The sequence below is a fragment of the Anomaloglossus baeobatrachus genome, chromosome 3, assembly GCF_048569485.1.
Source record: "Anomaloglossus baeobatrachus isolate aAnoBae1 chromosome 3, aAnoBae1.hap1, whole genome shotgun sequence".
NCBI lineage: Eukaryota > Metazoa > Chordata > Amphibia > Anura > Aromobatidae > Anomaloglossus > Anomaloglossus baeobatrachus.
This window is the reverse complement of record NC_134355.1, coordinates 218,823,380-218,839,802: the sequence shown is the minus strand read 5'-3', so window position 1 is coordinate 218,839,802 and position 16,423 is coordinate 218,823,380. Positions and strand designations below refer to the sequence as shown.

The window sequence follows — 16,423 nt, the reverse complement described above, 5'->3', positions numbered from 1 at the left end:
TGATACACAGCTAAGATAAGAGCACGGCTGGAGGCTGCAGCCTGTAGACAGACATATGCTTTATCTGTGCTGGGTATCATAATATGGGGGGACGCTACTCCAAATATTTTGTTTATTTTATACCACGATAGACGAACGTAGCGTCTGATTAGAAGTGTCAGCCACGCTGTCACTCAGAGTGAAGGCGTGTGTCACTGCAACCAATCACAGATGCTAGTGGGCGAGGAAAGCAGTGCATATCCATGAGCTTAATGCGCGGCCCCAGAAGGAAATGGGAGGCTACGCAGCAGTGTATAGCTGTGCTGGAGCCTCATTAAGTGCACTTGCTCCTATCCCCCTATGCCTTCTACCAACATTTTTAATCGCCGGATTCTAGTCCCCATACACTTAAATGGGGACCGGAATCTGGCCTGAATTTTAAAAACCAGATAACAGGGACCTGCCAGTCCCGGTTATCTGCGAGTCTCCTCATCACTAGTAGCAGGTTGCCAAAATGCACATATGAACAGTACCTCACATGAAAATTGATCTGTAATGACATTGATGGTCACTTTTGTAAATAATGTGTATTTACATTTTACAGGCAAATGGAGGTGTACTTAGAATATTTCCTGAAGGCAAATCTCTGTTTGCAGACATTGAACCAAAATTTGACAGGTTGCTGTTTTTTTGGTCAGATCGACGCAATCCTCATGAAGTTCAACCTGCATTTGGTACAAGGTAACTCATTTTATTCAGCTTTCATCTAATTATAGTTTTTCTGATTTAAAAAATGGTTATACTTTGTTCAACACTTCCTTATCACCTTCCTGACCTCATGACGTATGTGTATGTCATAAGTAGTTCTCGCAAATTGATGTACATGCATGTCATAATGTAATGGTATAACAGGACCAATCTATAAAGCTGCATGGTTTCATCATAACTTGGAAAGAAAACAAGAGCTAGCACTGTAACACTACATCTGACCCTGACCACAGTTCCAGTATGATCCCCTGCTGTGAACAGGTAACTGAAGTGGACTTTCCGATGGAGAGCAGACACAAAGCCTGTACAAAAGGCTGTGAAGCAACACTTTTATCGCCGTGGAGAGAAGCCTTCCTAGGTCAAAGAATTACAGACAGATGTTTTGGCATTAGATTCTAGTTATGAATATTCGGTTTTGCGATAGACGTAGGGCCTATAGTTATGGGAGACATATATTTTTGGCATCTTGGCCCCAGGACAAATGCAATGCAAGACCATTCAAGACCACGGCCTGCCTATCAACACCAAATTAAAATATACTAGATGAATGGGGTTGTATATGCCATGATTCATAAATTAAAATCGTGTTGGGAAACAAACTTCAATTACTTGCCCTTCTTTTGTAAGCTCATCTCTGTATTTGCTTGCTATATCATCATAGATGTGAAACGACAACCTGAGCATCACATGTCATTGGTTGGGGTGGGCCTACCTCTTAGTGAGTGACAGGAGTCTGAGCATGCATGCTTAGATCAGGCTTCACTCTCCTCTGCCTTGATCCTGCCGATACTTTAACGTGCCTGCAGACTTGTGAATCCTCACAACGCTCTCACTGTGCGTTGTGAGTATTCTCCAGTGTCAATGCAAATGGATTGAGCGAAGCCGCAGCCATCTATTTGGCTTCTGGCCAGGAGTATGCATGTCACATACTTGCAGCTAGGTGACTGCTGTTCCTGCTCTGACATTGGAGAAGTCTCACAGTACATAGTGCTCTATGTGACTACAGACTTGTCATTTTAGACCAGACAACCCCTTTAAAGTACCATTACAGTATTTTTCTTTATTGCACCGCTGAAGTGGTGCTTTAAATTAAAGCTCCCTGACCCCTGTTTGATACTCACCATCCAGAGGCTTCACCTTCTATTGCCACCACTCCAGTTGGTGTCAGTGATTTTGTGACCTGCCATCTTGCTCCAGTGTTTCATGGAGCGCATCGGAGGTCACAACTCAATACAACTGAGAGCCTCGTCCTGGCTCTTATAGAAATGCATTCAGACCGTGTGGCATAATTTCTGACTTCCACCAAGTTATTGTCAAAAGATGGCGCCGTGGGACTGAAGAGGCTTCTGTAAAAGGTAAAGTATATGACAAGGCAAGTATGACAAGTATATGGCTTAGATTTAAAGCACCACGCCAGCGCTGCAAAAAATGCTGGAGTGGGGCTTTAACTTCCATATCTATATATATGTATATATATATATGTATGTATATATATATATATATATATATATATATATATATATATATATATATATATAATTGCCTTATTCTGTCTGTCTGTCTGTCTTGCTCCAAAATTGTGTCCTTACGGTGACAACCAGCGGATTGGCCGCTGGCCTCGGCATGGCCCCGCCCCCCAGCACGGATTGGCCGCTCGGCTCGCCCTGGCCCCGCCCCCCCATGGATTGGCCGCTCGCCCCGGCACCCTGCACGCATTGGACGCTTGGCCAGGCCCCGCCCCCTCACGCATTGGATGCTCGCCCTGGCCCTGTCCCCCCGCACGCATTCACCGAACCCATACGGAGACGCTCGACACCCAGGTGACTGCTGCAGCACCCGAAGCCCACACCGCAAGACAAAGTGGAGAAAAGCCACTAGCACACGTGTGCCGGAGCCAGCGTAGGCTGGTATCCATAGTACATATCGGGTAACTATAGAAACCGCTTTCCTTAGTTACCGATGTGTAAGATGGTTACTAGCTTACCCCGGCTCCCGGCACACGTCAGCACTGTCGCTTACCTTTTCTCCACTTTGTCGCATCCGGCGCGCTCCCGTGCACTGTGTACACTACAGTTGCCGCGCGACAAACTCCGATCACGTGTTTTCATGTGACCAGGAAGTTGCGGCGCAGCCACTGTCCTGTACAGTGTACAGTTACACACACACACACACTGAGCACATATACACACATAGCAGACACACATGGATACACTGGGCGCATACACACAGCGCACATGCATGTATATACACACACACACTGAGCACATATACACACATAGCAGACACACATGGATACACGGGGCGCATACACACAGCGCACATGCATGTATATACACACACACACTGAGCACATATACACACATAGCAGACACACATGGATACACTGGGCGCATACACACAGCGCACATGCATGTATATACACACACACACTGAGCACATATACACACATAGCAGACACACATGGATACACTGGGCGCATACACACAGCGCACATGCATGTATATACACTCACACACTGAGCACATATACACACATAGCAGACACACATGGATACACTGGGCGCATACACACAGCGCACATGCATGTATATACACACACAAAGCAGACACACATGGATACACCTAGCGCATACACACAGCGCACATGCATGTATACACACACACACACTGAGCACATATACACACCTAGCAGACACACATAGATACACCGAGCGCATACACACATAGCGCACATGCATGTATACACACACACAGCAGACACACATGGATACACCGTTCGCATACACACATAGCGCACATGCATGTACACACACACACACATACTCTGCTGTACACTCACCCAGCGATGCGGTCCCCGACACTGACGTCCCCAGCGCTGTTCCTGCTTCCAGCTCCTCAGGGCACTGAATATTCAGTGAGTATAATGAGCGGCGATAAGGAGCGGGAGGCAGCAGAGCCGGAGACAACATCGCTGGAGAGAAGTAAATAGAGAGAATATTTTTATTAAAAAGACCCATATTTTCTCTGGGGCGCGCAGCATCCGACAAAGTCAAGAAAAGCCGGATGTGTGAAACCACTAGTTTACCGTGTGCCGGAGCCGACGTACGCTGGTAACCATGGTACACATCGGGTAACTATAGAAACCGCTTTGCTTAGTTACCCAATGTGTAACATGGTTACTAGCTTACCCCGACTCTCGGCACACGTGTGCCGGAACCGACGTACGCTGTTAACTAGTGTACACATTGGGTAACTATGGAAACCACTTTGTATAGTTACCCGATGTGTACCATGGTTACTAGCTTACCCCGGCTCTCTGCCCATTCAGATCATTAGTCTCCCACTGTCAAACACGCCGATGCGTGCTGCACAGCAGGAGACCAACAAGCAAAAAATAAACCAGCACTGTCGCTTTGCATAGTTACCCAATGTGTACCATGATTATCAGCTTACCGACGTACGCTGGTAACAAATGGTACACAATCCTGTAACTATGGAAAGCGCTTTCGTTAGTTACCCAATGTGTACCATGGTTACCACCTTACCCCCGGCTCCCGGCACATGTGTGCTTGAGCCGGCGTACGCTGGTAACCATGGTACACATCGGGTAACTAAGCAAAGCGCTTTGCATAGTTACCCAATTGTGTAACATGGTTACCAGTGTACGCCCGCTCCCTGCCCATTCAGTTCGTTGGTCTCTCACTGTCAAATACGCCGATGCGTGCTGCACAGCGGGAGACCAACGAGCAAGAAATGAACCATCATTATTCAAGACTTGCTGATTATATTATTATTCAATCTGCTACCCTACATACACATTCTAGACTACCCGATACGTTAGAATCGGGCAACCTTCTAGTATATATATATATATATAGCACTACTGTAGTGGGGAGAACCTGCTTCATAGGCGGGAACATCTAGATGTTGCAGTCAGTCTCATTTAAGCCCTTACCGACATTGGGCGTAATCGGTACCTCATGATTGTCACTGCTTTAATAACACATGACTTACCTAGTATGTCACAACTATTGTGGGGGTCTAGGCGCTGTACCCCCATGGTTGCCGGCTGGTCTGCGGAATTCTTTTAGCAGAAACCCAGGTGTCACTGCCAGGAGCTATGCCTGCATCGCTTTGGGCAGTTTACCCCCTAAATAGAGGATCGCTGACATGGTAAACCTGGGTTGTCACGTCCTTTTGGTTACCCAGCTATAGAAAGCCTGGCACACCATGCCAGATGCCTGGTGTGCGAGGCAAAGTGTCAGTGCTGTGAGTGCAGCACTGACAAATAACCCTCTGCAGTGATTTGAGCATTACAGTGGATTATGTTAGTGATTAGAGTGCTGAAAGTGAGTGTCCCATAAAGGGACTAAGTAAAATATTAAAACAAAGTTAAACAAAAATGATAAACATATATATAAAAAAAATCTGAAAATGAAGATAAAAAAATTCCAATAAATATGTAAATTTATTTAAAAAGCAAAAGAGTTCACATATTTGGTGTTACCACGTCCATAACAACTCAATCTATAAATCTGTTACACTAGTTAACCTCTTCAGTGAATAAGGTAAAAAAAAAAAGTAGCAAAAACTGTCTTTTCATCATACAGCTGACAGTCATATATAATAAAAATGGTGCCGCTGAAAACGTCATCTTGTCCTGCAAAAAACAAGCCGGCATGCAGCTCCGTCAGCAAAAACAATAGAAAAGTTATAGCTCGCAAAATACAGCAATGTAAAAACTATTTTTCTTTCTATGAAATTGTTTTTCTAGTGTAAAAGTGGTAAAACATTTAAAAAAAAAAAAAAATTCTATAAATGTGGTATCGCTGTAATCGTACTGACCTGAAGAATAAGTCTGCCTCACAAAAAACTGGAATAAAAGACTATCAAAAATATTACGTGGCACAAAATGGTACCAATAACAACTCCAACTCATCCCGCAAAAAACAAGCCCTCACATGACTCTGCCGGCAGAAAAATAAAAGCAAACCATAGCTTTCAAAATTCAGTGGTGCAAAAAAAATCTCCTTTATTTTCCTTTCTTTTGTATAAAAAAAAAAAAAAAAAAGCATTTTTTAGCATGCAGCAGCCAAAACTAAAAAAAAAAAGTTATAAACGTAGTATCACTGTAACCTTACTGACCGGAGGAATAAAGGCTAATCATTTATATCACACAGTGAAGTCCCATCTGATCCATCTTTTTACGGGTTTTCTTTGACATGCACAAAAGCGCGGTCATCAATAGTTTTGTTCACCTTTGAAAAGACGTACACTGAGGAATGGAGGTCGACGTAACGCTGCTTCCTCATTAGTGAATGGATCCGTCGACGGTTTCACCTTAATCATGTATTTCAGAGATGGATATGGAAACAATGATGTAAAGGCTTAGTATAGAGCACAGGATAAATAGGAACTGATCCAAAATGTTCTGTACCCAAATTGCCACCAAGTAACATTCAATTCCACCCACAAAAACACAAGTCATCTGTTAACGGAAATATAAGGGACTTCCATGTTACTGGTAGCACAAAGGCTCTGGAAAAACATTATGGCTCTTCCCTCCTCAAAGAAATCCAGCAAAATCTGCGCTCCTAAACCCAAATGCCCCCTCACTTCTGAGCACCACAATGTGCATAAACCACAGTTAGCGTCCACAAGCTTGGCATTGTAGTAGTGAGGCAAGCCTGCTGAATTTACAGGGTGCAGGTTTCCAGAACCATGAACTGGGCACAATATAAGGGCTCTAAAATGTTCTGGGCGCGACATGGGTTTATTTTCATTTTGTACTTGCAACATTCACTGTATTTGACACCATGGGTTTTTTCTAGTGACTATATCATCACTACACCCGTAGATGAATTCCTAGAGGGGCATAATTTCTAAAATGTGGTCACTTGAGAGGGTTTCTTGTGCTCAAACACTTAGGGGCTCTGTAAATGGAGTCTGCAAACTATTCTGGGAAAATCTGTGCTCCAAAAATCAAATTGCACTCCTTCATTCCCGAGCCCTATGGTGCAGCCAAACAGTACTGTATAGTCACGTGGGGTTTTTCCACATTCAGGAGAAATTTTGTAGCACATTAAGGGGCCTTTTTTTTACCTCTTCCCCTTGTGAAAATTGGAAATCTGGTTTTAAAACAACATTTTAGTGGTAAAAATATACGATAATTATTTTTCTTCACTGCTTAATAGTATAACATTTTTTGTCGCAGGTGTGGTGTCAGTATGCTTACTGCACCCCTGGATGAATTCATTGAGGGGTGCAATTTGTAAAATGCGTCACATATGGGGGGATCCTGCTGTTCTGGCACCTCCAGGGCTTTGCCAATGTGACATGGCACCTGCAAACCATTCCAACTAAATCTTTACTCCAATATGGCGCTCCTTCCCTTCTTCACTTTGTACTGTGCCTCAAAAGTAGATTTCAACAACATATGAGGTATTGGTCTACTCAAGAGAAATTGCAGAACAAATTTTATGGTACATTTTATTCTGTTACACTTGTGAAAAGGAAGAATTTGGGGTTAAAGCAATATTTTTGTGGTTAAAAATGTATTTTGTCATTTTCACGGCTCAACATTATAAAATTCTGTGAAGCACTTGGGAGGTTGAGGTGCTCACCAATAGAGAAGAGCGAATCTCAGCCTTGAGGCTCAGGGTTCAAGCTCAGAAAATGACGTGAAAATACCCGTGGTTAGTATATATATAATATATAATATATATATATATATATAATCTCTCTCTCTCTCTCTATATATATATATATATATATATATCTATATATCTATCTATATAAAAAAACACCGCCCACCTAAGGAAATGTTTTGCTTTAGTCCCATAGCAAAACATTTCCAGAGCAAGGTGGCCATTTATTTTTTTTAATTTTCCGTAAGCAAAGCATCTCAGTATGCTGAATGAAAGCCTATTGAACAAGGCAGGTAAACAGTCAGACACAAGCATAGTGCGATACTCATCAAAAACATATAACTATACAATGGGATAAAGAGTTGCACACAACTTGTGACTTGTGTGCAACTTTTTATCCTATTGTATAGTTATATGTTTTTAAGTCTTGCACCATGTTCACACCATTGGTGTTCCAGACGAACATTCTTTAATTATTATGCACATTCTGCCTGAGAACCCTGCCCCACCCATAGCCATGTGTCTTATTTCACATATATAGCTTGGTCCTTTGCTTCCCATGCAGAGCACATTTTTTAACTGCAGGTGAGGTTACACATAGATTAGGGACCACAAAAATAGAGATTACCTTGGCGTGGTTTTTGGCTCTTTTGCATTGATCAATACAATGGCTAAACATCTCTTATATTCCTATTATTCATAGCAGTAATGCATATTCCATTTTCATGTTTTTTATTTTTTCAGATAGTTCATTATATTTTTCACTCTAGTATTCCCATAGCAGTTCTGCTTTTCATCATTCCCCTATACATTGTGACTTTTGTGCAACTCTTTATCCTATTGTATAGTTATATGTTTTTGAGTCTTGCACTATGTTCACACCATTGGTGTTCCAGACGAACATTCTTTAACCGTTTCAAATGATGGCGCTCGGAGCGGCGCATGCGCAGATGGAGCTCCTATCCAAAAGCTCCATCTGCGCACACGCTGACTCCCGGCTAAATCATTTGAAACCGGGACCATGGACAGACTGAGATGCCTGCAGCACAGCCACCGCAGTCCGTGCAACAACCCGCACAGAGTGGCAGCCAGCAGGCCGCCCGCCTACCCACCCGCATAGAGAGGCAGCCGGCCGCTGGAACAAAGAGGCAGCCTGCACCGATAGCCATCCGGCCGCCCACATGCAGCGACAGGCACCCGCCTGCCTGCACGCACCCGTCCGCCCGCACACAGAACCGCACAGATAGCACCCCCTGTAAATTATATTCGGATTTTAAGACAAAATTTTTGGGAGGAAAAGTGCTTCTTGTAATCCAAAAAATACGGTACATCAAGTGCAACAATAATTTTGAAGGAAAATGTTGAAGTACTATACAGTTGTGCTCAAAAGTTTACATACCCCGGCAGAGTTTTTGCTTTCTGGGCCTTTTTTCAGAGAATATGAATGATAACACAAAATATTTTTTTTATCATCCATGGTTAGTGGTTGGGTGAAGCCATTTATTATTAAACTACTGTGTTTTCTTTTTTTTAAATCATGATGACAACCAGAAACATCCAAATAACTCTGATCAAAAGTTCACAAACCCCAGTTCTTCATACTGTGTATTATCCCCTCTAACATCAATGACAGCTTGAAGTCTTTTGTGATAGTTGTGGATGAGGCTCTTTATTTTCTCAGATGGTAAAGTTGTCCATTCTTCTTGGCAAAAAAACTAAAGTTCCTGTAAATTCCTGGGCTTTCTTGGATGAACTGCGCGCTTGAATTCTCCCCAGAGTGGCTGAATGATATTGAGACTAAGATGGCCCTCCAGAACCTTCATTTTGTTCTGCTGTAGCCAATGACCGGTTGACTTGGCTTTGTGTTTTGGATCGTTGTCATGTTGGAACGTCCAAAATGTAACGTTTTTGTTTGTGGCCAAAAAGTTTAATTTTGATTTCATCACTCCAAATTACCTTGGAGGCTTGTCTCTGTGCTGTTTGGCGTATTGTAGGCGAAATACTTTGTGGCATTTGTGCAGTAATGGCTTTTTTTCTGGCGACTCGACCATGAGCCCATTTTTCTTCAAGTGCCTCCTTATTGAAACAGCGACACTGCTAGTTTTCGGTGAGTCCTGTATTGCAGCTGATGTTATTTGTGGGATTTTCTTTGCATCCCGAACAATTGTCCTGGCAGTAATGGCCAATAGTTTTATTGGTCTATCTGATCTTGGTTTGGTTTTTACAGAGCCCCTGATTTTCCATTTCTTAATCACAGTTTGAACACTACTGACTGGCATTATCAATTCCTTGGATATCTTTTTGTATCCCTTTCCTGTTTTATACAATTCAGCTATATTTTCTGTGGATCCGTTGACAATTCTTTTGCTTTCCCCATGAGTCACAAATCAGAAACGTCAGTGGCTGGCTGAAAGATGCAAAAGTCTGCCTGGATCCCAGAAACTCACTCAGATTTTATGCACACGCACACTGATTAAGCAAACAGGTGTAAGGCTATGTGCGCACGTTGCGTTCTATTACGCAGCGTAAATAGTCACTGCATGTGCGTCTCAGAACGCAGCCGAAAAGCTGCGTTCTGAGACGCATTCGGCACAACGTAACGTGCGCACATTCCTGCAGAATTCATGCATTCTGGATGCTTTCTCTTCCATGGGAAAAGCATCCAGAGCGCACATTTTTGACAGTGCGGTCCCACTCGGCTCTGCTGCATCCCCATAGACTTGCAGCAGAGCCGACTGGGACCGGAATGTCCAAAAGAGCACATGGCTGGCTGCGGGAGACGGCCGCGCGATCAGAATGAACTCGGGTGAACTTCACCCGACTTCATTGTGATCGCGCGGCTGTCTGTGTGCCGCGGCTTGATTTGCGGTCACAGGTGAAGGACTCACCTGTGACCGCAAATCTGAATGACTGTAGTAAGCCGCGCGATCACCGGTGCCGTCACTCAGGTTACCCGCGGCCAGCTGGAGTCCTCCACCCGAGACCTGTGGCAGCGGGTAACCTGAGAGACGTCCCCGCTGACAGCGCGACTCACTTCAGTTTCTGCATGGAGCGGACAGGAGCGGCGGTGTTGTACTGCCGCTCCGGTCAGCTTCATGTAGCAGAGCTGGATGCGTCGCGGGACCTCGTGGATTACGCCGGACCTGGAGGGGTTTTTGGGGATTAATAAAGTGGTGAAAGAGGGTGGTTTTTGTCTTTTATTTCAAATAAAGGATTTTTCGGGTGTATGTGTTTATTTACTTTCACCAGGTTAATCATTGGGGTGTCTCATAGACGCCTGCAACAATTAATTAGGACTTAGTGGCAGCTATGGGCTGCTGCCATTAACTCCTTATTACCCAGATTGCTACCGCACCAGGGCAGTTCTGGATGAGCCGGGTACAGTCCCAGGACTGTCGCATCTAATCCATGCGGCAATTCCGGGCAGCTGCTGGCTGATATTTTTAGGCTGGGGGGCTCCCCGTTAACGTGGAGCTCCCCATCCTGAGAATACCAGCCTTCAGCCGTGTGGCTTTACCCTGGCTGGTATCAAAATTGGGGGGGACTGCACGCCTTTTTTTTAAATTATTTATTTATTTTACTGCACTACATAGACCCGCCCACCGGCGGCTGTGATTGGTTGCAGTGAGACAGCTGTCACTCAGCATGGGGGCGTGTTTGACTGCAACCAATCATAGGCGCCGGTGGGCGGGGGAAGCAGGGAATACGATAATGAATAATGGGCGGCTGGCATTTTCAAAAGCAGGAGAAGCCGCCGGAGCAGTGTGACAGCCGTGCAACGCCACGCCGGTGATCCGTTAGTGATCGGCGAGTATGAGAGACGGGAGAGAGAGAGACCGACCGACAGGGAGACACAGAGACAGACAGACAGAGAGAGAGACCGACATTACAACCAATACGCACAAAAGAAGTGACATGTCACTTCTTAGAACGCGCGCTTCGGGCAGCAGCCGAAGCGCTGCGCTCTAATACGCCACGTGCACACGGCTCCTGCATAATCTTCATAGATTATGCTGGGGACGCAGGACGCATGCAGTTACGCTGCGGTGCAGATCGCAGCGTCACTGCATGCAAATACGCAACGTGCGCACATAGCCTAACATGTTAAATACTGTTTGTATAGAGACTAATGTGAGGATGCAGTGGAACATAGCAGACACAGATTTGGTTAGCAGTTCTTGTATTCAGGGCCGCTAGTAGGAATTTCAGGGCCCCATACTGGCAAAATTATGAGACCCGGTTGAGACTCCATCCAGGCTCCACCCCTGCTCCGCCTCCACCCCGCAAACTTACCAGTCTGCCACTACTCTTGGAAAAACATAATAAATATATATATATATCTATATATATAATTGCCTTATTCTGTCTGTCTGTCTGTCTGTCTGTCATGCTCCGAAATTGTGTCCTTACGGTGACACAAAGCTGATTGGCCGCTGGGCTCGCCATGGCCCCGCCCCCCCACACGGATTGGCCTCTCGCCCCGGCTCTCTGCAGGCCCCGCCCCCCTCACGCAATGCACGCTCGCTCTGGCCCAACTGACACGGAGCCGCGACTCCCAGGTGAGTACACACACACACACATCAGATCACACTCACTCTCACACACACCTCACACATCACATCCACACACTCACAACATCCTGGGATATCGCTTGCTTCTACACCGGCTCCGTCAGGATCCCAGCAGCGCCAGACATAACCTTGCGATGCTGGGATCTTGACGGAGGCCGTGAAAGCTGGTAACCATTATACACATCGGGTAACTAAGGTCCCTTAGTTACCCGATGTGTATCATAGTTACCAGTGTACACCGGCTCACACTCACTCTCATACACACCTCACACACACATCACATCGCATCCACACATCAAGGTCCTGCAGCTGCGGAAAATACAGACACATAACAGCACACACACATAACAGCACACACAAATCAGATCACACTCACTCTCACACACACATCACATCGCATCCACATACTCACAACATCCTGGGATATCGCTTGCTTCTCGGCCTCGATACTGTGCTGTTGTGAGCTTCCAGTACCTGCGGGAGGATCACATGGCCAGAAGCATGTGATATCCCCGGATATTGTGAGTATAAGCGCGTATGTGCGATATCGTCAGTGTCTGTGTGTGTGAGTGGATGCGATCGGGTGTGTGTGAGTGGATGCGATCGGGTGTGTGTGAGTGGATGCGATCGGGTGTGTGAGTGTCGGCAGAGGAGCACGGCGTGCTGGAGGAGGCTGGGAGCAGAGAGGCTGATCATGGGGAAGGCTGGGAGGAGAGAGGCTGATGCTGGGGGAGGCTGGGAGGGGGAGGCTGGGACGAGGGAGGCTGATGCTGGTGGAGGCTGATGCTTGGGGAGGCTGATGCTGGGGGAGGCTGGAAGGAGAGAGGCTAATGCTGGTGGAGGCTGATGCTTGGGGAGGCTGATGCTGGGGGAGACTGGGAGGGGAAGGCTGATGCTGAGGGAGGCTGGGAGGAAGGAGGCTGGGAGGAGAGAGGCTGATCCTGGGGAAGGCTGGGAACGGGAGGCTGATGCTGAGGGAGGCTGGAAGGAGAGAGGCTGATGCTGGGGGAGGCTGGAAGGAGAGAGGCTGATGCTGGTGGAGGCTGATGCTTGGGGAGGCTGATGCTGGGGGAGACTGGGAGCGGAAGGCTGATACTGAGGGAGGCTGGGAGGAAGGAGGCTGGGAGGAGAGAGGCTGATCCTGGGGAAGGATGGGAAGGGGAGGCTGATGCTGGGGGAGGCTGGAAGGAGAGAGGCTGATGCTGGTGGAGGCTGATGCATGGGGAGGCTGATGCTGGGGGAGACTGGGAGCGGAAGGCTGATGCTGAGGGAGGCTGGGAGGGGGAGGCTGGGAGGAAGGAGGCTGGGAGGAGAGAGGCTGATCCTGGGGAAGGCTGGGAAGGGGAGGCTGATGCTGAGGGAAGCTGGAAGGAGAGAGGCTGATGCTGGGGGAGGCTGGAAGGAGAGAGGCTGAGGCTGGGAGGAGAGAGGCTGATGCTGGGGAAGGCTGATGCTGAGGGAGGCTGGGAGGGGAAAGCTGATGCTGGGGAAGGCTGGGAGGACGGAGGCTGGGAGGAGAGAGGCTGATCCTGGGGAAGGCTGGGAGAGGGAGGCTGATGCTGGAGGAGGCTGGAAGGAGAGAGGCTGATGCTGGCGGAGGCTGATGCTGGGGGAGGCTGGAAGGAGAGAGGCTGATGCTGGTGGAGGCTGATGCTTGGGGAGGCTGGGAGAGGGAGGCTGATGCTGAGGGAGGCTGGGAGGAGGGAGGCTGGGAGAGGTAGGCTGAGAGAAGAGAGGCTGATGCACACACACACACACACACGCGCGCGCACTGCACAACACACCACACACACACACACACACTGGGAACCACAAACAACTGCCCTACACAGACACCCACACACACAGACAACGCTGCACACACACAACACCCAACACACAAACACCGCGGCACACACAAATATACGCACATACCGCACAACACACACATTGCACAAAACATACCTCCCCCCAAAACACACCACACACACACAAACCGCGCAACACACACACACAACGCTACAGACACACAGCGCTCCACAAACAACGCAACACACGCAACACACATACAACACCGCTCTCACCCCCCGTCACACCCAGACAACACCCAGAACATGTACAGCGCCTACACAAACACTTGGTAACTACACACAACAACATCTCTCTATATATATATATATAACAAAAATCATACATGAACTACACAATACGTAAATTCTAGAATACCCGATGCGTAGAATCGGGCCACCTTCTAGTATATATATATATATATATATATATATATATATATATATATATATATACAGGCGCACTGTACATGATCGGAGGAGCAGCTTCTGCACCTCTGACCATGCTCAGTGCGCCTCTCTGTAGCCGGGATGTGTGGGTGAGCTAGCGGTGACGCCGACTTGTGGAAATGATGTTATTATGCCCACAGAGGTGGCATAGCTTGGAAAGATGGCCGACTAGTCTGGGGAAACAACGGCCCCTGCAACTAGACAAAGGCCTCATTAGCGCAGAAACAGCTGCTACCAAAGCTGGGGAGGCAGGGAATTCTTGGATAGATATAGAATATATAATATATCTATCTATCTATCTATCTATCTATCTATCTATCTATCTACATATATATATATATATATATATATATATATATATATATATATATACATACATATACATATATATATATATATATAAATAATCAGTATAGACCAAAAGTTTGGTCACACCTTCTCATTCAAAGAGTTTTCTTTATTTTCATGACATTTTCACATTGAAGACATCAAAACTTTGAATGAAAACATGTGGAATGAAATACTTAAAAAAAAAAAAAAAAAAAAAAAAAAAAACAAAAAAAAAAGAGGAAGCAACTGAAAATATGTCTTATATTCTAGGTTCTTCAAAGTAGCCACCTTTTGCTTGGATTACTGCTTTGCACACTCTTGGCATTCTTTTGATGAGCTTCAAGAGGTAGTCACCGGAAATGGTTCTCCAACAGTCTTGAAGGAGTTCCCAGAGATGCTTGGCACTTGTTGTCTTGTTGAGTTGCCTTCACTCTGCGGTACAGCTCACCCCAAACCATCTCGATTGGGTTCAGGTCTGGTGACTGTGGAGACCAGGTCATCTGGTGTAGCATCCCATCACTCTCCTTCTTAGTCAAATAGCCCTTACACAGCCTGGAGGTGTGTTTGGGGTCAATGTCCTGTTGAAAAATAAATGATGGTCCAACTAAACGCAAACCGGATGGAATAGCATGCCACTGCAAGATGCTGTGGTAGCCATGCTGGTTTAGTATGTCTTCAATTTTGAATAAATCCCCAACAGTGTCACCAGCAAAGCACCCCCACACCATCACACCTCCTACTCCATGCTTCACGGTGGGAACCAGGCATGTAGAGTCCATCCGTTCACCTTTTGTACAAAGACACGGTGGTTGGATCGAAAGATCTCAAATTTGGACTCATCAGACCAAAGCACAGATTTCCACTGGTCTTATGTCCATTCCTTGTGTTCTTTAGCCCAAACAAGTCTCTTCTGCTTGTTGCCCGTCCTTAGCAGTGGTTTCCTAGCAGCTATTTTACCATGAAGACATGCTGCACAAAGTCTACTCTTAATAGTTATTCTAGAGATGAGAAGGTGTGTCCAAATGTTTGGTCTGTTCTGTATATATATATATTTCTTATATATACAGTGCTGGCCAAAAGTATTGGCACCCCTGTAATTCTGTCAGATAATGCTCAGTTTCTTCTTGAAAACTATTGCAATCACAAATTCTTTGGTATTATTATCTTCATTTATTTTGCTTGCAATGAAAAAACACAAAAGAGAATGAAACAAAAATCAAATCATTGATCATTTCACACAAAACTCCAAAAATGGGCCAGACAAAAGTATTGGCACCCTTAGCCTAATACTTGGTTGCACAACCTTTAGCCAAAATAACTGCAAACAACCGCTTCCGGTAACCATCAATGAGTTTCTTACAATGCTCTGCTGGAGTTTTAGACCATTCTTCTTTGGCAAACTGCTCCAGGTTCCTGAGATTTGAAGGGTGCCTTCTCCAAACTGCCATTTTGAGATCAATCCAAAGGTGTTCTATGGGATTCAGGTCTGGACTCATTGCATGCCACTTTAGTAGTCTCCAGTGCTTTCTATCAAACCATTTTCTAGTGCTTTTTGAAGCGTGTTTTGGGTCATTGTCCTGCTGGAAGACCCATGACCTCTGAGGGAGACCCAGCTTTCTCACACTGGGCCCTAGATTATGCTGCAAAATTTGTTGGTAGTCTTCAGACTTTATAATGCCATGCACACGGTCAAGCAGTCCAGTGCCAGAGGCAGCAAAGCAACCCCAAAACATCAGGGAACCTCCGCCATGTTTGACTGTAGGGATCGTGTTCTTTTCTTTGAATGCCTCTTTTTTTTTTTTTCCTGTAAACTCTATGTTGATGGCTTTTCCCAAAAAGCTCTACTTTTGTCT

The 16,423-nt window shown here is 45.9% G+C and overlaps 1 protein-coding gene across 1 annotated transcript in view; it reads left to right on the top strand.

Annotated features, from left to right (window-relative positions):
• The window catches only part of LOC142296301 (uncharacterized), a 184,160-nt gene that overhangs the window by 129,569 nt on the left and 38,168 nt on the right, over positions 1-16,423 (top strand). Inside the window, exon 3 of the mRNA XM_075339725.1 lies at positions 584-720. Within this exon, the coding sequence (XP_075195840.1) occupies positions 584-720 (137 nt within the window). The remainder of the gene's footprint in view (positions 1-583; positions 721-16,423) is intronic.